Here is a 22,679-nt window from a genome sequence, read left to right as displayed (position 1 = left end):
CCACTGCATCTGACAGATCTAGATTAAAGTTTTACCATAACATTTATGTAGAATAGGCACCTTGGATAAGGTGGCATAGTGGGCATTCTAGCCTGGACTAATGGGATAATAGTCTCCTTGGTGTATTGGCTGTGAAAGTCCAATGTGAAATAAATTTAGACAATTTTAATGGACAAGGTTCACCCCATAAAACCTTCAATAACCTGTCATTAGGTGGTTTGCAAATAGCAATTTCATTCAAAGAGCTCCTGGATGGCCAGTGTAAGCAATGGAAAAATGTCACATTGGTTTAATAAGGGGCATTCTTCAGGGGTGGGGAAGAGGCCTGTTGTTGGATCAGATTGCACAATGTTTTGTAATGCATCAACAATTCTTGACTATGCTCTTGGAGTCCTTGATATTGGGACTAAAATGGAAAACATTCTATTTGTCAGAACTGATATTATCATTTTGTGAGAAATATTCTTCAAAATGGTTGTTAAACACTGGTTTAAAATAAAGTATCAGATGTCTATAATGATTTTACAATGATATCTGTTAACGAGTCCTTTAATGCAAGACACTTACTCCATTGGCATTGTGAACATACGAAATAGGAGCTCCGTCATTTGGTAAGATCATAGCTGATCTGTTTGTGTTTCATATTCCACATCTCCATTGACCCCCAATAATCTTTGATTCTCTTGCCAAAGTAGAATCTATCTATCTCCACCTTAAAGATATTCAATGACTATGCCTCAGAAGGTGATGGAGTGCATTTTTGTCCTTATACCATCGTTTGTTAAAGCAGGAAAACTTAGCTGATCTCAGCTCGGGCTGTATTTGCAATACTGCACTTTAACCTTCATATTTCTTTACTGGGTGGGGGGGAGATGTCAGCCAGAGTTTCCACTTGCGATCATTTAAAAATTATGAATAATATATGGATGTTAGATGAAATAAGATCAGACTTGGTTGTGATACCATGCATAGGTGAATACACTCTCCTCTCATTATGGCAAAACATCCCACTATGGACAATTGTATGGCTTTCGTTATTCCAGTTCTAATAACAGTAACTTAATTTCTGCTGAAATCACATTACTTGCTTGACTTTTTTGCAGATTGTTTTTGTTCTCTGTTCCTTCTCATTGTTTAATGTGGAATATACATATAGAAATAAAGGCGTATTGGATGACTTATAATTCTGTAAATTAAAAACATCAATCAGCGTGTCAGCAAAATGGTATTGCCATTTTAAATCGTCAGGATCACCCAAAGGATTCTTGTAGTGGAAGTCCTTCACAGTTGGTTACAGAAATGTTCTTGTTATAACAAGCTAGTATGGTAAAAGTGACTAAATATGATAGTGCTGTGTCTTCACCATTAGCCCGTATGGTGTAAGATACATAAAGTGGTTTATAAAACAATGTCCCTTTTGTAGCCCTACATAAACAGTATATGTGCCTGGCTGTATGGATGCTCCAAGCTAATTTTCAGTGGATGCCGTCAAAAAATTCAAACTTTAAGTCTGCAATCCTGATGTCAATACTGCAGGTACAACTTGGAATTTTAAATGCATCTTGCAGCTGATTATAGACAATAGATTTCAGGAGTGTGAAAATACAGTTTGGTGTGGAAGTTCAGTTGCATGGTGCTACTATCATATTTTTTGATATGATAATTGGCTCAGTGTGTGTTGCAGGCCTGTTCACTTTTTGGATCTCTGTTTTTGTACCTTCACACTTCTTGAGGAACAGAGTGAAGTAATAGAAGGATTCACCAGCTGATGTAACAATTTGAATTTCTTTCTCGTGGTCATAATGAGGGGGATGTTAAGGGAGGAGACTTTGGAGTTTGTCCTGTACTACTTGTAGGGGAGAGGGTGGGGTGCCAAAATCAATACATTGAAATGCGTAAGAGGTTACCCCAATTCAGATATCCTGCTGGATGTCATCCCAGACCTGAGAGCTGAAGATCTATTTGCCAGAACTGTCTGGAGTTCAGTTCGAATCCTGCACCTGCTGACTCAGATGAGAATGCAAATAGCACTATTTCACTTCGATTAACTTACTGTCCTAAAGTCAGGAATGAAAGATGATTCAGCTGTTCAGTGTAATCTCTTGATAAAAAACTTCTTGTCCAATACTTAGAAGTCATCGTTTCAAAATACTTCTGTTGTCAGTATAGCTTTGAGCTGTTATGCTATCTCCAGAGGGAATCCCAAGAATGGGAGGACTACACATTACAGATGCTGGGAATTTTCCATAATTCAGCTGATCAGAATATAAAAATTATGAATCTCAAAAATACCCTATACTGAAACCAAGGTAACAATACTGATCTTTTTTGCTAGCAGTTTTTATCATTTACAGTTTAGATTTTCACCATTTCCAAGTAATCCTATTTGACTCTTCCACTTGTAATTTGTATCTACTGCTTTCGTAGTTTTTCTCAACTGCTCTGATTCCACCCCTTTAACATTACTTGTTACACCTTCACACACACGTGTCCCATAAGATTAAGAACTTCAGTGGTAAAAGCAGTATTGAGCTATAAAGACATGATCTCAAGATTCCACTGAGTTAGCTGATGTCAAAGTGAGCAGCAATGTCCTAGTTAGTAATTGTCAGTAAACATTTGAATTATAGATATAGGTAGACAAGCCCATCTTGATCTCATCCAAAGTTCATCCCCTGTTGCATTCCAGAAGGGGTGAACAAATTGTGATATGGGGAAAAACCCTATTTTTTTGTTCATTTTCCTCCTCCCCAACTCCAGGGCACTGTTAATCAAATCTGTGTTCCATTAGGAAGCTAGTTAGAATACTTATTTGCATTTTTTTCCTTGCTCTACATTGATTGGAGCTAGGAACTTTATTTGCTGTCTCAATCAAAGTGTATGATTTTTGCACTACAACCTTCCTGAACTAGTTGGGCTGGAGGGGTCAGGTGTTGGGAGGTTTGACACAAGGTGTAATAAGTGGCACTTAATGTAGTGCCTTTAAATATTTCAAGGTGCTCTTCAGGGACAGTGGAAAGAATTAACACCAGGCACAGATTCTGAGAGGGAATTAAATATGTGGATTTTCAAGAGGTTTTTGAAAGTGCAAGATACAGAGATGCAGTGTGCTCTCTCATTTTGTGTGTGCATGAGCAATTTGTTCAAATGCATAGAACCTTCTATTTTTTTTGCCCAGCATATTAAAGGGGATAACTTAAGCAGTTCCTGCACAAGATCCTCTGGGTTCTGTGCAGCTATACCCCTCAGATTAAATATTGGAGAAGTGGGAAGACTTTTGCAAAGAAGTCCAGGTGCAGGTGTGTAACTGAGACCATGATAACTGCACAGACCAGAGCTAGAAGGGCATAGTGGTGGAGGCTGGGATGTTGAGCCAATTCTTTTTGGAACAATCTGACAGTTCTCCTTAAGCTTATTATACCTGTCAGTTGAATCTAAATCTAGTACTGTGCTGATATTTTTCCCATTGCCACTTCTACCATATTAACCTACTCAGCCTAATTCATACTACATTTCACCTCTGCAGTTGATTTTGTCAAGTAGGTATGATTGGTACTGAATTTAAAATCCAACCTATGTAGATAAACAAAAGGGATACTGTCTTTTTAAACTGAAAATTTTCATACCTGATGGAATGCATTACTTTTATTTTGTTCATTGTGCCTTTACAAGTTGGATATATTTTATAATGAGTATGTATATTTCTGATAAGACATTTCACTGGGCTACTGTTTTCTGAACTGGAAGGTCATGTGTATATGAATGTGTGTGTGTATATATAGAATTTACTCATGCCTCTCCCGTGCCCTAAATTCTGCAATGTAATGTGCCTTCAGCTGTAAACTCTGGTTTTCTTAAATCTTCTTTTATTACCAGGGGATCCATTTAGTTCTTCAAAGTCAAGAACATTCATCATTGAAGGTACACAGTACCCAAGAAATGAGTATTAATACATAGCTGTTTCTGAGGCATTTTATGGGACAGATTGTTCGTTCACTCTGCTCCTACTTCCTCTCCTTTCACCCACAGAAGTAACTTCCCCATAAAATGCAAGTTACCTGACTTATAAAAACATCTTGCAAGTAAACAAAAATGATTCTATTCTACCCTTTTGCTTCTTTTTTTTTAAACATGTTCCTTCATTTTTGAACGCCTATTCCTCATTCCTGAAACTTGCATGTTGCCCAATTGCCATCCACTAGGTCTCAGCACTTTATCTGAGTTTCCATTTACTACATGCTTTCAGGTTTACCAGCATTTCATTTTGAATTCCTGTCATTCTGTGAATGGTGGGGCTGTGTATAGTAATGTTACAGAGAGAATGGATCTATTCTTAGAAGGTTAACTGCTTACTTTATTTTTATACAAGTCTTGTTCCTAATTTTGTTTGAAATTAAACTGTATATCTCATCCTACCTGAGTGTTTGCTTTGGCTGTTTTTTTTTTAATTAAACGTTCGCAAGATGGTGCCAATTCATTTCATTTTCTCTTGCATTTGTGAACTTTTTCCCCTCATTCCCTTGTTGCTGAATTTTTTTGTGTTGGTGCTATGAGCAATGTGTAATAAGTAGGCCATTATAACTTTTAATCCTAATAAATATAAATCAATATATTACCAAAATGAATCTTGCGAAAAGACAGCCTTCCCATTTCCCATTGCCGAATGACACATGTATGTAGAAGTAGAATGGGGATGGAGGAGGTTGACGCAACTGTAGCTAAACTTGGGTAAGTATGAAACTACCAAACTGAAACCTGTTCTTTTGGTCACTTTGAATAAGCAGCAGGAAGTTTAGTTCTAATGCATTTAAGATTTCATGGTTTCCACTTACCTTCTCTTCACCTTATCCACTCTCCTCCTGTCACGTCCTAACCCTCTCCAGAATTAGTTGTGCATTACTGGTGTGGAGCCATTTGATTTCACTGGCACACAACCTCAAAAAAATGGTCCACTCACTTTCCCATCAGGCTTGCACATGTTTTAACAATTGATTTTAAACCAAATAGAGCCCATCTTGGACAAAGTAGGAAAGTCCTAAAATGGCTAGAGCAACTAATAAATATGAATCCTGCAACTGTATTAACCCCTTTACCAGCCTGATAAGCATCTGCTAGTGTGATTGTTGTGTTAGATGCAGTGGAATTCTCTTGAGCGCAATTGTAAATTAATTACGTGAAACAGGACTTTGATGTTAAAAGTTTTCACTTTGATTACAAAAAGTAGTCAAGTTTTCTGCAGTGCCAATTACCCGGCTGATGGAGGTTTACCACCCTAATTGAAGTGTTAATCATAAGCTCTCAAGATTTTGAGTATTGGTAAATTAAACATACGTCTGTTCCTTTAGTGTGAAACACAAGATCTGTAACTGTAGTCAAATCCATGTGGACGTTAAATAAAGGTGAACAAAAAGATATAAGCTTGAAATTCTTGTATTCATACAAGATTACATTTCAATTAATATAAATAGTTTCATACACTGGGGAAAAGAAGTTTATCTTATTGAGAGTTTGATACAAATTGTATTGATCTTTTGAGAGTTCCACTGTATTTTGTAATGTTATGTCAGTGCAATTCAAATCTAAATATAGGTTGGCATAACTAAGTAAATTTTGTTTACGCCTATAAATAGATTTGTGGCGATGAAGGGGTTAAGCAGTTGTTAAAGGGTAACCATTTTATCTGGGAGCACTGAGCCACATTTATTTAAGAGGGTGACATTGGCTTGTTGAGATTACCTAATGAGCAGCTGAGTCATTTGAACCATGATGGTGTCAGGTCCATTCCCAAGTCTGGCTGTCAGCTGACCTTAGTCAAATAATTGTCATCAGCCATGCCAGGTTAGGGAGAGGAAAATCAGATGGGATTCAACTCCTGATTTTTGTTTTAGTAGTCCCTGCTACAAAGTATGGGTTTAAAAACAACATCAAGCTCCATTGTGATGCTTTCTATAGTAGAATATTTCCGTGGTTCACATGAAGAATGAGTGAGATAGCAGAAGGACAGTGCCAGTGAAACACTACACTGTGGAATTGGCACCTTCCAGAGATGATAACAGGAAGATTTTTTTTAAAAGGCTGAGAGACTTGGCGTGCATTTTTTATTTCCAAACACAAATCTTGAGGATGCTAACTATTAGAATCATGACAAATTTGAGATATGTTGTAATGCCAGTCTAACTTTGCCATTAGGGCTTCATTCAGAGCATGACATGTAAACGCCTATTCAGCCATCAATGGCTGTGCATAGTTAGTTGCATTGCTGAAAGTGACCATTTAGTGCAGGTTTCATTGTGCATTAATAACTGATTATTGCAAGCCCTAACATAGGTTAATTTTAGTGATAGACTGGTACTTTTTTTTTAGCTAAGTTAATCCTGGTGTAAAATTTTGCTAGGTGTTGCAGTCACCATTGCTGAACCACTGAGCTGTCACTCCTCATTCAGATTGTCCATATGGATTTGCTTAACGATCCACCATAAGGAATTGTTCAACTACCTTGCATTAGCTTGATTCTGTTCACAAGGCTAGAGGGATGCTGTGATAAGCCCTTGAAGGCAGAAGTCCCCTCCCCAAAATCCCTTTATTTACAAGTCTGATAATAGCATACAGAGTGCTTGTGGTTAGCAGATATCTTGGTTAAGTACAAAGGAAGATGCTCCCTGATTGGCCCATCAATTTGGCCCTTAATCAGGGAGTTCATATTTTAACAGGCCCACCTCAATTGCCTCATTACAGATTCGCGTAACAGGAGGACTGTACAACATCAGGTTAAGTCACATTTGCATATTTGGGATACCTGCTACTTCAGAGTATTGAAACTAAAAGATAAAAGGAACATGAGTCTTGAGGGGAGCACATTCAGTGAGATGCTAAAAGCCCAGGTGGGGTTTGGGTGGCAGTGTTAATATATGATACATGCTAAACACATGTCCCCTGGGGTTGCATTAAGACAGAATACAAATGGATAAAGTTAAGAAATGGAACTGAATTGGTGAAATCCTTTACCTGGCACTGAATACTAGAGACACAATAGAGGAGAATAACTAAGCTGGAATAAAGGTGGCACATGTGATTGAAGTTAATGATAATGATCAAAATGTAGATAGGTTCCATGTAAGAACAGAATAAAATAAGAGTCAGTGAAGATGCTGTAATTCAAAAGGTCAAAATTCAGCAAAGTATAAAGATAGCTGATCCAAATTAACTGGGCAACAAAAGGTCAAATGGGCAATGGGAAATCTTCAAATATCAAATTGATCAAGTGCTGAATAACTGCATTACTGCAAGACATAAAGGGAGTCATCAAATAATGGAGCTCCACTACATTACGGTCAACTAATAGTACAGAGTTGAATATTGCTTAAAAAAAAAGACGTCAAAGCTTTTCATGTTGCACTCATCTAACTACTTGTAAGAATACTATTATAAGGGGTAAACAACAATTTATACTGAATGAGAAGAGCGTGCTGATTAGTTGGCAAGTGGACTCTAGTCAGTTCATTTCCATGAAGAATACACCAGTTGATAGTGACTGACAGAAAGCTGCCAAGCATTGTTTGAAATTTAAACAAGGCAGCTTTACCTTGATTGGTCAAGTCATTATCCCAGAGAAAGAATCAGCGAATGGCTGTCATTTATTTTGTTTAGATGAAATAGTGTGTGAACATGTTCTTTCTGTCTGCTAAGCACGGGTCCTGTGTCTTCAGATATATAGCTATCAGCACATGCAAATGTGTCACACTGCAAGCCCAAATGACTATCTTAAATTAGTTGTCAGTGTAATTATTAACACACTAAGGATTATGTCACACATTTTAGCGCCAAAAGTGGCGACCTTAGGAAAAGTGCCCAGCCTACCCCAGATTACCTTAGGTCAAGTTATCTCAAAAGTTTGAATAACAGGTAAAGTACAATGCTGTAGCAACACAAATGGTATTTGCCACTTACAGGATGCTACAGTCAAACCAAAATGATGTTCTGCCTATCACCTATGAGTAATGTGGTATATGAATTTCAGTGCCAATGTGATTCTAGGTATGCAATTCATCTATCCCAGAGACTGGCAGATCTTATCAAACAGCATGTCTCAGCTGTTGTCCACTTAAGGCAAGATACTCAACCAGTCCATGCTTGCAAAACTCAAAAACAGTGTCCAACATTAGATGTGATTTTGTGATTGGATAACATTTGTGAAATAATTCAGTGTTGTAAGAATTACAATGACAACTAATTTATGATTGTCTGTTGGCTCACAGTGTGATGCATTTGTGTGTATTGGAAGCCATATATATGAAGATACAAGGTCCTGTTCTTTGTAGACATAAGAGTATGTAGACACATTGCACCTATTTCAGCTAAACTGAATAAGCGACAGCCATTCATTGATTCATTCCCCAGGACAAGGGTCAAGGTACTTGGTTTAAATTTCAAACAATGCTTGACGTTTATCTGAACACCATCAACAGGTGTTTTCTCAGTGGCAATGCCTCAACCATTTGCCAACCAATCAGCATTCTCTTCTCATATATAAATTATTGTTTCCCCTTATATTGGTATTCTTGTGGTGTCCTGGTGAGTGCAAGATGAAAAGGTTTGACATGTCTCTTCTCAGCAATACAATAGGCTAAACTGAGGCTTAAAATGGAGACATATGATAAAGTTGAATCTTAACAATACTTGAGATAATCATGAGGAATATAGAAAGCATAGTAGTGAGATGAGAAAGGGAATCAAGGATAGCTAACAGATCTATTAGAGGCATGCCTTGAAATAACTATAGGGAAAGGAACTGTTATGACTATGTAGTATGTGGATTTCCAGAAGGTATCCAACACGTCACATGGGATGTTTCTTGGAAAAATTCAGTAATTTGCTATGAGAAAAAATGTGGCCATACAAGTTGGGTAAAAGGGTGTTGTTCAGATTGAAGAAGAGTTGTATCCCAGGGGTTAATACTAATACTAAGTGAACTTCATGCGTTTGCTATGTATAAATGATTTGGGCATGTGGATTGAAACTCGAAATTTGCCCATTTCGTTTTGGTGTTACTGCCAATCAGTGAGGTCAGCAAGAGTTCAGGAAGGCAGGGAGATGTGTTAGCAGAATGGGAAAAGAAGTGTCATGAGATTTAATGTGTGAGGTAATACATTTTGAAAGAAGAAATAAATAATTGTCACCTTTAAGATTTAATCAACAGTATATCAGAGCAAAGTAACTACAAGTTTGCCCTGAACATTAGTTAGAGGAAAGGGCTTGAATTTATATAGTGCCTTTCATAACCTGAGGACATCCAAGGCTTTACAGACAATGAAGTACTTTTTTGAACTGTAGTCATTCTTTTAATGTTGGAAGAGTACAGTTAGGTTTTGGGACTCTATAATAGTGCAAACATTAAAACAATGAAGAGCATACATCACAAACAGACTTTTCTGGCCATTTGCGTCAACGGGATTTTCTGGTCCCATTGCAGTGAATAGAGATTTGGCTGAGTGCTAAATTTTCTGTCCTCACTTGCAGAGGTAGCGGGTTGTGAACAGCTGGAGTATCCTGGCCCACATGTTCAGGGACGTGATGGTTACAAGGAGATGTTTGAGGTTTTGGGATCATTTTCACTGGAACAGAGAAGGGCAAGAGATTTAATTGAATTTTTATAAGAATTTCCGAGTCAATAGGGAAAGACTATTTCTCAGAATGGGGTGAGTCAGCAATGAAGGGTCATCAATTTGAAATGATCACAAGAAAATGAGAAGGAAGATTGAGGGAAATTCCCTAAGAGTGGTTTGTTTAAGCAATGGAATGTTTTGTCACAGGGAGTGGATGAGGCATAGATCATTATCTTCAAAGGGAAACTGACACAGATATTTGACGTAGAAGGGACAGAGCTTTAGGCAATATGCTATCCGGTGGGATTTAATTTGGTTTATTCTAGCAAAAGAGCTAGCACAGGCACAATAGAGTGAATGGCCTTTTTGCATAATCACATTGTCATGCACGTACAAGGAGGCCATTCAGGCCATCATGTCTGGGAAACGAGGAAAGAATGGCCTATCTTGTGGAATCGTAATCATGCAGCTCGCGAGGACTGCATTCTGCCCATCATGTCTGTGCTAGCTCTTTGAAAAATCTATCCATTTAATCCCAGTCTCCTCCTTCCCTATAACCCTGCATATTTTTCCTTTTCAAGTATGTATCCAGTTCACTTTTGTGTACTGAAAACGTATGTGGTTCTATTTAAACTTGTGCAGTGAAGATGCAGCATTGTGACTCAATGACAGCTTTGGTAGCTGCACCTCTGTACAATTATGTAACCTACACTTCCAATAACATTCGTACCAGTCGATCACTAATTGTTTTGATCCTAGCCTTTGTGTTTTGTTAAAGCCTTGACTTTCCTTTCTGTTTGATTAAAAATGAAAGCCTGCTAAACAACTTAATGCATCACCTAAAAAATAGCAGCCCTGTCAGAATTACTGCTGAATTATTTGTGCTTTTGTCTATGGTGCATGTTTAGCATTTTCAACCTTTGTCTTTTTCTCCTTTTATCTTTGGCCTCTATGTGCCTGTGCATAATTTTATGGAAAAGCTGCATGATGACAGATTGGGCTGAGAAGCCTTGGTAGGATTATAGATTGTTTTTTGGGGGTTCTTTTTTTAAAAATCTTTTATTCCACAAGTCTGGCAATAAAAATTAAGATATGCCTTGCAAGCAATGTATTCATGAAACAGGGCCAGACAGGATGGAGGAGAGGGAGGAAAAAATTGGTCAACCTGCATTCTGAAATCAGTAATAATTTTTTTTTGAAATATCAATGCTTAATGCTGCAAACTACTCTCAGCCCTTCTGATTGTCTGGCAAATTCGGGTCTAAGCATTTAGTTTTGTGCCATGTTACTGATTGATTGGTTTATTTAAACTATCTTCTTTATCCAATTGACTGAATTCTGTAGGTTCAACTCAGTGTGAGAACTGTTTGTCCCTTATTGTTGGCCTACATGAGACAATAGAAACTTTTTTGAGGACTGCTGTAGCATTTGTTTAGCATCAAAATATTACATAGGGATACATTTATTTCCTATAATGTACTGTCCAGGGGCTAGTATCATGGAGATTTTCTGTGCTGCTGTATATTGCCACTTTAAACTACTGGTTATGGCAGGTTGCGAGCAACCGTTTTACTTTCTCATTTTTTAATGAACGCATCCCAGATCTCCACCCCATGATATGAATAGGGAATTCTTGGTTTTTATTCTTGGAACATCATAGTGTTGCATGTGGGAGAGTTCTAGCAGAAATAACATGCCTAAGTTTGTCTTGTACAGTCAGCTATGGAGCATAAAAGAGCTGAGAAGTACTAGTGAGTGGACAGGAAGCTTATCTTAAAACAGTTATGGTTATGAAACAATTCAGCAAAATACACTCTCTATTCAAATTAATTTTAGGCATCAAGAGTAGAATGTAGTCAATTATTACCAAGCCATTTCTAAATTGATGAAGGGAAGTGAACTTAGATGTTGTTAATTTTTTAATGGAAAGAAATCAAACACCAGTTAATATATTGTAAAAAAAAACGCCTGGAAAATCATCTTGGATCATATGTCTGTTCTAATATCCACCCATCCTTTTGACCTTGATTTTTAAAAAAAGTCCATTTGTAGATGTATGTAAAATGACTTTTCATGTGCTCAGTACCCACTGGCAAGTAAGATAAGAAATAAGCTGGAGTTTCCACTCCAGATCAACAGCAATTTCTGTCTCAGCCCATTTCAGGGAGCATCTAATTCTGCGGTTAGATAGCCTGATCATACTGCTGAGGCTGACACACAAAAAATCGCCACTCGTTCTAAAATATATCAGAAAGAGCCCACCTGCGTCCTACTTGGGAGCAGCAAGAAGTTGATGCCTTCAGGAAATAAGTGGAGAAAATTAGCAAGGAAAGTAAAGATTTTAGGGGTTATAAAAACAGAAGATGCTGGAAATACTCAGCAGGTCGGGCAATATCTTCGGAGAGAAACAGAGTTAATATCTTAGGTCTGTGACCTTTCATCAGAAACAGCTTCATGTAAGTTCTGATGAAAAATCAACAGTGTTTCTCTCCAAAGATGCTGTCTGACTTGTTGAGTATTTGTAACTCTTTCTGTTTTTATTTCAGATTTCCAGCACCTGATGTATTTAGCTTTATATGAAAAAATTTAGGCTGTTTCCAATTAGTGCAGTTTGGGTGTGAGTGCTTAATACACTTGGATCAAATTGTTGTCTGTGATGTTTTAGCCCAATCTTAATTCATTTAAATTATGAATACTTGAATTTGGTACGTAACACAGATTAGAAGCTTTGTATTTGAGAATATTTACAAGTTTATATCTACAGTGGATTTGACATTCAGATTTTCTTAAACATAACAGTGGTGTCCTTAAAGTCTTGTATATATTGTCAAATCACTTGTTAATTTCTTGTTTGTTTGTGTGTAGTTTGCTTCATGCCCTCATTTTCCATGATTTCACACTGAAGACTTCTCATCTGCCTTAACCTTCTAGGGGAGACATCCTTTCATAGCTACAGTTCAATAATGCCATTTTGTGTTTGCATTCAGCTGTTCTCAGACAGCTTTTTTTCCTGCAAAGGGGTATGATGGACATTTTTCTCCTGTAAGGTAACTTTTAACTAGCCAGAATTAGGGAAAGTTTGGATTTCCCCACAATCACCATTGCAAGTGGGACTCAGTAAAGCAGCTGACAAGGACACTGTCTGGAGAAGAGTGACATGTGGCTATGTTCTTGTGACCTTGCTCCTCAGTATTATTTCAATTGGTATAGCCACCCCCAAAAAATAGACTGGAAAATAAACAGAAAATGTTAAAAATGCATAGTCCTCTCAGCATCTGAGAAAAAGAATTTGCGCCAGTTGAGAACCTTTGTCCATTCTCTGAAACTAATTGGATTTGCTACTTGCTATGTATTTACAGCATACATGACGTGTTGTTCCATCATGACAAATATCTGACCGTTAGTAAATATGAACATCTTTCTTGTAATTGGCTAAATATACAGAGAGTATGAGTGATGAGATATAAATGCCCTCCAAATAGCAACATTCAAAAATTGTATTGTCCCTGCTCCTTAATTTAGAAAAAAGAATTTGAATTTATAAAATGCCTTTGACTCCTTCAATATTTCTGAAAGCACTTCACCGCCAATTTTTGAAGTGCAGGCAGTTATGTGATAAACACAGCAGATGATTTGCACACTGAGGATCAGAGAACAGCAATGAAATGAAGGACCCATTCATCGATTTTGGTGGTATGGGTTGAAGGATGAATGTTGAGCTGAATACTAGAAGAACTCTCCTTTAATCAAAAAAGGGATATTTTCACCCATCTGAACAGACAGCTGTCAATTGGTTTAAAAGCTCATTCAAATGATAGCACCTCAACAATTGAACACAGCACTGATATGTCAGTATCTAGTGCCCAATATCTGGAGGTTATCAAAAGAAAAGATCTTTTCTGTGGCCAGTCTCAGCAAATCCAACAAGTTTACACTGGAATTAGTGCCACATTCACATTTGTGCATGAGAATCTGACTCTATTAAAGTCAATGTTAAAGTTATGGTCAATCTTCTTTGGACAACTTTGCCAAAACTGTTAGGTGGAACTCAAATCAAGTGCAATCCACCTAACAAAGCACATGAAAAGGCACCAACAATAACTGGAAAAATATGCTGTCCAAACTATCCTATCTTCCTGGTTTTTGTTTTATTTTGGGCACTACAAAATTGGAGAAACACACTAACATTTGTAAAAGAAATTGCCATTGACACTTGCCCTGCACATTATTTTGTTACCATGACTTCACAGAATCAGACAAATAAAAATACTCCTAAAAAATGTACATTACTGATTTAGCTGTAATTGCCAAGTGCAAATCAATTTTAAAAAGTGATCTTTTTGCTGTATCACAACCTTAAAATGAAACAGTTGCTTATTGATCATAAATGTCACCATTAATATTTCTCTGGTGTTGATGATATAACAAAAGAAAGATGACACAGATGTGGCTATGAAGAGGTAGAACTGGAAAACTAGAGGATGAGCAAATTGCGTATGGAATGATCAAAATGCAAGACAAGCAATTCCTAAGTACTGTAGTTTTTGTCATTAAATGCAAGTTACCATTATGAGTTCCTATAGGGTAGGAATGCTAATTTAGTGTCAGATTGGTAGCTTTATATCAACGACACTTGCTTACTAGTTTAAATGGAACTTTCTCAGTTCACTTCATTCACCTTTAAAGCCAAGAGCTGAGGAGACATTTAACCAAGTGGTGCAGTCCAAGTCTCAGAAGTGAAAGATCGCTAAGAATCCCATTGCTGATTGCTACCTGTTGACTCCTTGTTAGAAAGTGTATATGTATGTGTGTATAAGGGTGTCAGGATTGCATTTGAACTGTGATGTCTCTTCTGAGACTCAAATTTGGGTTAGGAAGTAGATGGTGCCTGTGAAACCATGCAGCAGTGACATTTGAGAGAGCTAGAGAGAAATGTGAAGGGAGAACGTTGCAATGCAAAGATATATTGAATAGAATATGGCAATCAAATTTCCAATAAAGAAGGCAGTTTTTTATCTTGTACCATGCCACAAAGAAAAATTGCTGCAAAATAGCAATTGTGGTTGAGCCAATAAATTGACTTCAGTGTACTTTTTTCATCTTTCTGCCCGAAGTTTGAAAAAGGGAAAGTGGTTAAGCAGTTGAGTGTTCAACTTGTAGCAAAGTTCAACTTCGTTGAGTTCTAACAACATTTTTAATTCTCTAATTTAAATTATAATTTTGCTATATAGTTGCTGTTTAAATTTGTGCACTATGACTGCGCCTTTGTGCAGTGATTCCCAGAGCCATTTGTGGTCTGACTCTTCAACTCAAAGTGAATTTGCTGCTGCTGTTTGTCTCTGAGCTTCCACCTATGAGCTGCCCATCTTTGGAACATTGGTCAAATTGAGATTTGCAGCTGTTCCCTCTTTTTTTCCCTGACAAAAAATGCCACGGAGCTATCATCGAGCAATACTATTAGGCAGTACTATCAAGACATATTGTTGGGAAGTATTATGGGGCAAGACTATTTGACAGTGCTGTTAGGTAACTAGATTAATCTAGCATTCATACAACAGACTTTATTTTTGTTTTTCTTCCTGCAGGAGTGTTGTTATCCTTCATGAAGTAACTGCCCGAGAGTAATGCATCCCATTTAAAATGTAACGTTGGAGCAAGATTGAGTTTATACCTTCAGTCAATCACCCCTTGTTACAGTGTTCATATGGACCTTAAAAAACAGAGGAAAAAATTGGCCTACATTTGTGTAGTACCTTTCATGTTCTCAGGATGTTTTACAGTCAACTAATTTTTAAATTGCCACTTTTATAAGGCAAGTGCAACAGCGAATTTGTGTACAGCAAGGTTCACGAGCAGCAATGAGGTAAATGACCAGTTGACCTATGGTGATGTTGGTTAGGACACAGTACTTCCCTGTTCTTCAAATAGTGCCATAGAAAGTTTTTATATTCACCTGAGATGATACACCAGGCTTCAGGATATCATCCGATCTAAAAGAAAAATCTATATTGCAATGTCTGCCTCGACTTTATTCTGAAAGCTTAGGATTTTTTTGGATTCATCCACAAGGTTTGAATGTTGCTGGTAAAACCAACATTTATTGCTCATTACTAACTTCTCTTGAGAAGGTGGTAGCGAACTTGCAAGAACTGCTCCTTGAACTGTTGGTTATGGTGCTCCCATAATGCTGATAGTTAGGAAATTTCAGGAATTTGACCCAGCAACAATGAAAGAACACAAACAGTTGCAAGTCAAGATGATGATGTGGAGGGGCACTTAGTGGTCATGTTGTTTCCATGTGTCTGCTCCCCTTGTCCTCGGTGGTAGAAGTCTTGAGTTAGGGAGTGGTGTCAAAGAAACTTGAGTTGCTGCAATGCATTTTCTGGATAGTGCATGATAATTACTAAACCTTGAACTCATGGCCTGTTGACCCCATTAGTTACTAACATTGAGTCAAGGCTATTACTTCACATGTCATTTTGGAACTTGATGTGATTTTATCATTTACAATGGTGTAGTACCAGAGTCCTTTTTCCTTCTGAGTCTCTGCCCTTAAAGCAGGCTGCATTCTGAAGACATCAAAAATAGAGTTAAAAATTATATGGGATTTAGATCACTTCGCGTTTATTAAGATGAGGAATACAAATGTTGGAAATGGAACATTTTACCATTCAGGCACCAGGTTCAGAAAACATCAGTTTAAGGTCAGGTGTTGCAGCAATTACTCTGGCAAAGCACACTGTCTCAAGTTTAACCTCAGAAAAGGCTTCCATTCTGAACTTGGGTGGTGCTTTTCCATTTTTCACACCAGTAGCTTCCTTGAGATTACCATCAGCTTTGTACAGTGTGCCTAATTTGAATCAGACTGAATTTGAATCTAGGCCATAAGAAATGAAAGGCCAGTGTCTACCCCACAGCAGACCTCGTTTAGGAGGGTTTTTTTTTAATATCAAGGATCTGTCAGTGTTCTGTCATCCAAATCTTGCATTAGTTAAAGACTTTGATTTGAAATTACTATAGTTTTACCAGGTATTCTGATTGGAAATCTATTGTAGGTAGGCCTTCAAAAAGGGGATGTTGTCTCTTGAGTCGATCCTCAGACAAACAATTGTTTCACTAATACTTAACATGGCACTATTTATCAGCTTTATTCAGTATTGTACACATATTCCCCATTGTCTTTCTTTTGCCTGATGGAGAAAAGACAGAAAAATTGGCTCATTCTTTCTTTTAATTTTCTTTCCCATTTTTCTCACACATTTGCCCAAGAGTATCACAATCATCATACAAGCTCCCCCCTCATTTACTTTATTAATCCAGTAATAAGAAGGAATTCTGAGGGAAGGTAAAAGGTCAGAATGCCTCATGATTCCACTGTCGCGAGACGGATGTACACTGCTTGCAAGATGTCTCGCAGCAAAAAGACCCCTGTTGTGAAACCAGTAGCAAAATCCATGCATAGTGTGGAGCAGCCATGATGTGCCATTTTTAAAAAAATAAATAAATAAATCACTTCTTCTCTCCTGACAGAAACTGTGAGAGCAATGACACATGTAATTAACCAAGGAATGGCCATGTACTGGGGCACGTCACGATGGAGTGCAATGGAGATCATGGTAAGAGCAGTAAAGGAGTTTGAGTTCAGCATAATTATTCAGAAACAATACTCCAATGCCCTAGAGCAACAATGGGTCGCATCTAGAGAAGTGACATACCAGTTTATGTCCAAGATCCTTCACTTGGTGGGTTTCCAGACCCAACTGTCTCACTATTGTGAATGCGTATAGGGTCAGCATCTCCTCAAAATGGAGCTAGTTTTATATTGTATTCTCCTCTTGCAGCTGGATCAGGTTACTGTATGTACTGGACTATCCTTCAACAAAACATAGGATAATCAGTTTTATGTGGAACAGTTTTTTATGCCAGACCATTCTATAGCTATTATGTAACATTGCAGCATGCTACAGTTGTGATTACCTTAATTAAAAGGTAATTACAATCGGTTTACTTGCAAAGAGGGTTATTTGTGTGATTGTATCAAAATGACTACCTTTTTGGTGATTGCTTTTTTGGATTTCTTACTAATTATTTTATAACTAAAAATAGTGATAGCTGAATAATTTTTATTAATAACATGTCAAGTACTGTCAATATTGTTGAACTTTTTTATGATAAACATAAGCTAGTTTCAAATGTCAGTGCATGCATAAGTTGGTCTTTTTTTAAATTAACAATGCAACTAAATCTTATGAAGGCACTAAAACTGCTTCTTCAATAGCTGATCTGACCAAGAAACCAGGTTTAATTAGCAATGTTCTTTTATTTCTCTGACAGTCCTCTTAACGTGGATATAAGTGTAATTTTTCATTCACCAGAGAATTAAATAAAATACAGCAGCATGATCATCTTAAAATAATCTCAACAGTCTGCCATGAAAAGTCAATTAAAAATAATTCTTGGCACAATAGTGGAAACCCATAGCAATCAAGCTTTCCTTTCTGTTGCCAAAGCGGGCACACACACTGTTGCTTTAAATTTAATGGGAATTTTATTTTGATACCCAAGGTTTTTTTTCCTTGGAGTTTCCCCTCATAAAACAGAGCTGTATTCTGAAGATGTCAAAAATGGAATTCAAAATTGCACAAGTTTAAGCAACTTTTAAAAATTGGCCTGACTGGGTGCAGTCTGAAATAAGACAGAAAATGCTGGAAATACGCAAGCTGGTTTCGCAGCATCTGTGGAAATAGATACAGAGTTAAGACTTAAATGATCAGTGACCATTTGTCAGAAATGGAACTGCTTAAAGCTGAGCCCATTTTTAAGGAAAGAGAGGAGAATAAGGAACAAAAAGGAGGGTCTGGGGGAAAGACAGAAGAAATTAAATGACAGAAAAGGGATGATGGTGCAAGGCAAATGAACGGAGTAACAGAGCTAGTAAAGAAATGAAAAATGTGTCTAGAGGAATTGTGAGGAAAGCTAAGACACACCAATAACTGCCATCCAAAAAAAGGGAAGTTAGTATAATCCAAAATTGCTGGACTCAAATGTTGCATTCAGCTGCCACATTGGAGTGGAGAATTAAAATGACAGGTAACCTGAAGTTACAGCCAGTGCTGAGTAGTGGCAGTAGAGTTATCAGTCCCTGCATTAGGAAAGGGAAGAATCAAGTGGGTTTCTGCCTGCTCACTCTCCAGAGATTTATGCTGAGAAGACTTGTTTGTTTCACCATTATGACCTTCAGAGCTTGATTGGGAGTGACTAGAATTTCCTACAAACACCTTCCATACTGCACAACCCATACAAATGTTCCAGTATCTGAAATGGTCATGGGATTCTTCCCAATATCATCCCTCAATTACATTCTTTTAAAATGTTATCTCATCTCCACCCTCAATATTCCCTGCCTCCTCCAGTCTGCTGATATTTCATAGAAAAAAATCATAGAATCCCTACAGTGCAAATGGAGGTCATTTAGCCTATCAAGATTGCACTGAAAACAATGCCACCCAGGCCCTATCGCTGTAATCCCACGTATTTACCCTGCTAGTACCCTGACACTAAGTGGCAATTTAGTATGGCCAATCCATCTAAGCTGCACACCTTTAGGATTGTGGGAGGAAACTGGAGCACCAGAGGAAACCCATGTAGACACAGGGAGAACGTGCAAACTCCACACACAAATGATCCAAGGCCAGAATTGAACCCAGGTCCCTCGCACTGCGAGGCAGCAGTGCAAACCACTGCCAGTGTGCCACCCTCTATTTATATTTCAAAAATGTAAGCTTGAAGTTACGTATTAATTCATCTTGGCTTCTGTACTACTGAATTCATGTTTATTGCTGTCCTGCATATGAGTCTTGGCTCTTCACCTTGGTTTGATTTTAAAAAAAAATTCCCAAGAATAATTACTGTAACTGAACTCTCCTTACATTTACACAGGAATATCCTCTGATTTTAGACTTCACCTAGGCCATGTGAATCATGCTACCCTAATTATAGTCCTCATTTTCACAATTTCCATATCTGTCCATTATTACATTACATAAGTGTATCCCAAAATCTCCCTAGAAATCATTGAGATCCAATTAGAGATTTGTTGGGCATTCAGTTTGCAGGAGAGAAAAGTAGGTCATTCATCATTTAAAATAGTGCTGTGAAATCTCTGTGCAAATCTATTGACCTACATTCATATATTTTTCCTATCCATCTTCCAAAGAATCTTTTCCAGTTTTTCTCTTTTTTTTCCAACGTAGCTGCATGAATATTATGTTTTCTGAATTTCAAATTGTTTCTTCCTACTGCAGCCTAACACATCCTAGTGTGTTTCCTTTTACAAGCAACTATTCTCTTGAATGACTTTCTGTTGGGCTTTTTCAATGTGCCTTTCTAATGTTCTCTGCTTTACAAGTTCTTTCCTGTCTCCTCTGTGCCTATGATCAACAACAAATGTACAGACTGAAACTAAAAGTAGCAGTGATGTGGGAAATAGTTATAAATATTAATGGCCAAGAGGCAGCTATTAATAAAAATGTAGGCAAAAACATTTTGATTTAGTCCTATTTATGTCTCGTTTAATTGTGCCCTGAAACCTTGTGAGAGAATATCTGTAATTTGATTGGCCTAGAGGAACTTCCCAGTTTATGATAATGCACAAGAGCATGAGGTTAAGAGCACATGTCCTTGAAGCCATGATTTCAAACTAGATTCAGCTCTTTCATGCTGAAAAGGCCAATTCTCCCATAACAAAGTCACTGACCCGTGCATTTTTTAAGCCAGTAGATTGCATGTAGTACAATGCTGACAAGACAGAATTCAAAGGCAACCATATTGATAATTGGCAAGTCACATTGATGCTCCAAGGTAATTGATCAGAATAGAAGAGCCATGGATGAAAAAAAATACCATTTGGTCTATCTAGACCTATCTCGGTCGAGTACAGTACCCTTCACTTTGAAGCTTATTCGTGCCACCACCCTCCAGCACATTCATTAACACTTGTAACATGATATCCAGAAGTTTTTTGATTTGATTTGAACACTGATTTTTCTGGTGAGCAGTATTTGTTGGAAATCTTAATTATTTTTTGAAAAGCAGCTTTAGTGATGAGCCCTCTTCTGCGCTGTGTTTCAAAAACACCTTTACCAAATTATTCTGTCATTTTAACTCTCTGTTCTATAGGAGGCTTACTCAGTGGCTCGACAGTTTAACCTCATCCCACCAATATGTGAACAAGCTGAATATCACCTCTTCCAAAGAGAGAAAGTTGAAGTGCAGCTTCCAGAGCTTTTCCATAAGATCGGTAAATACTTCTGCCAATTTATGCTTATAAAAATAATCTGCCAAAATCTATTTCCATTCCTAAAGAGATAGACTTGTGTTCAATATATTTCCATAGGTGTTTGACCATCTGTTATACTTTATCCACATGCCCAGTAAGGACCTGGGGAAACTCGGGACACTGAGAAAATAGAAAAAATCCACTTCCACAGGCTTTGATGTCTAGCTTACATTTTAGTCATTTCTGTACATTTCAACAACACCTAGTATTTGTATAAGCATCTTTGTTGTAATAAAACTTTCCCAAGACATATGAATTGTTATAATTGAGGTCAGAAACTCCAAAGTGTTTTATGAAGCCCGCCTGGATTATAAGTTATGCAATTTAAATTTGGCTAGGGTAACCATTAAATGTTTCACTTCAGGTATGATTCAACTGACCCACTAGGGAGCTTTTATCAAACAAAGTTTATTTAGGAATACAGTTAACATGTATTGAAAGAAAATTAACAATAACTTTTATCAATTACAAACAAGAAAAAAACCTTAAATATATGAAATGTTCCAGCCAAAAAAAACTCCATTAACAAAACCCTCACCACAGGGTTTAGCATGGAAAACACAAATGCTCATATGATGCTAGAACTTGGTCCTTTGGTTGGATGCTGCAGTACTCTTGATATACACAGGTAAGCTTGAAGTCAGAGCAGCTTCCCAGAACACCAGTAAGAGAGAGAGAGAGAGACGCTCTACGTTGTAATTAGCAGACCACCAACAGCAGAGGTTTCAATCTAGGAAGGCAAGAATACCCACTCCCAGCTAGCCAGCAGATTTTCCAATACCACGATGAGAGATAGAGAGAAACACTGCTTTTCAGTCTGATGTCCAAACATCTTCAAACTAACACAGTAGCTAGCAGCCAAACTGAAAGTGAAACCTCAAATTTATTCTGGTGGGGGTGGGAAAACTGTCCAAAACACACGACCTGCCAGTCGGTTGTAAATTCCAATTCAGCCAGTTGTAAATTCCAAGTCAGTGCATGAGGCCCAAATTAAAAATAACCAAAACCCCATTTAAGCCATTGAAGTAGCAATAAAGGGATGTTTAGCAGACAGCCAGTGCCACAGTGAAACCCAGAGATCTGCTTACAAACTGCAGAGAACATGACTGAAAAAAATACATTTCTTAAAGGTACATTGAAGCAGGATTAGGCCACTCACCTCTTTGAATCTGCTTTGCCATTCCATAAGATCATGGCTGACCTGTGTAACCTCAACTCCACATTCCCAGCTACCCCCAAGAGCCTTTCTCTCCATTTCTCATCAAGAATATATATATCTCTGTGTTAAAAATATTCAAAAAATCCACTTCCACAGGCTTTTGAGGAAGAGTTCCAATGACCCATGACCCTCAGAGAATTTCTCCCCATCTCTGTCTTAAATAGGTGATCTATTAGTTTTAAACAGTGAGCCCCCAAAAGGAAAAATCCTCCACATCCACCTTGTCATGACCTTCAGGATCTTGTGTGTTTCAGTCAAGTTCCCTTTGCTCTTAATCCAGTAGATACAAGCCTAGTCCAATCTTTCTTCTTAAGGCAACCTGCCTATCCCTGATATTAATCTAACAAACCTTCTCTTGAACTGCTTCTTGCACAATTGCATCCTTCTTAAATAAGAAGACTAATAGTGTATACGCTACTCCAGAGATGGTCTCACCAGTGCCTTGAGCAGCTGAAGCATAACTCCCTTCTTTTGTATTCAATTCCCATCGCAATAAACAATGAAGTTCTATTAGCTTTCC

General features: G+C 37.7%; 1 protein-coding gene across 11 annotated transcripts in view; it reads left to right on the top strand.

Annotated features, from left to right (window-relative positions):
• kcnab2a (potassium voltage-gated channel subfamily A regulatory beta subunit 2a) overlaps positions 1-22,679 on the top strand; it is a 271,332-nt gene that overhangs the window by 238,033 nt on the left and 10,620 nt on the right. For 8 of the 11 annotated variants that reach the window (XM_080214999.1, XM_080215002.1, XM_080215000.1 and 5 more), the window contains 3 exons: positions 3,877-3,921; positions 17,133-17,218; positions 20,781-20,901. In XM_080214999.1, coding sequence (XP_080071125.1) covers positions 3,877-3,921; positions 17,133-17,218; positions 20,781-20,901 — 252 coding nt within the window. The remainder of the gene's footprint in view (positions 1-3,876; positions 3,922-17,132; positions 17,219-20,780; positions 20,902-22,679) is intronic. The other 3 variants (XM_080215004.1, XM_080215005.1, XM_080214997.1) reach the window with 1 other exon arrangement.

The sequence above is a fragment of the Carcharhinus amblyrhynchos genome, chromosome 30 (genome assembly GCF_965287045.1).
Source record: "Carcharhinus amblyrhynchos chromosome 30, sCarAmb.v2.hapA, whole genome shotgun sequence".
Classification (NCBI taxonomy): Eukaryota; Metazoa; Chordata; class Chondrichthyes; order Carcharhiniformes; family Carcharhinidae; genus Carcharhinus; species Carcharhinus amblyrhynchos.
The sequence above is the reverse complement of the archived record's forward strand: the minus strand, read 5'-3'. Positions and strand labels throughout refer to the sequence as shown.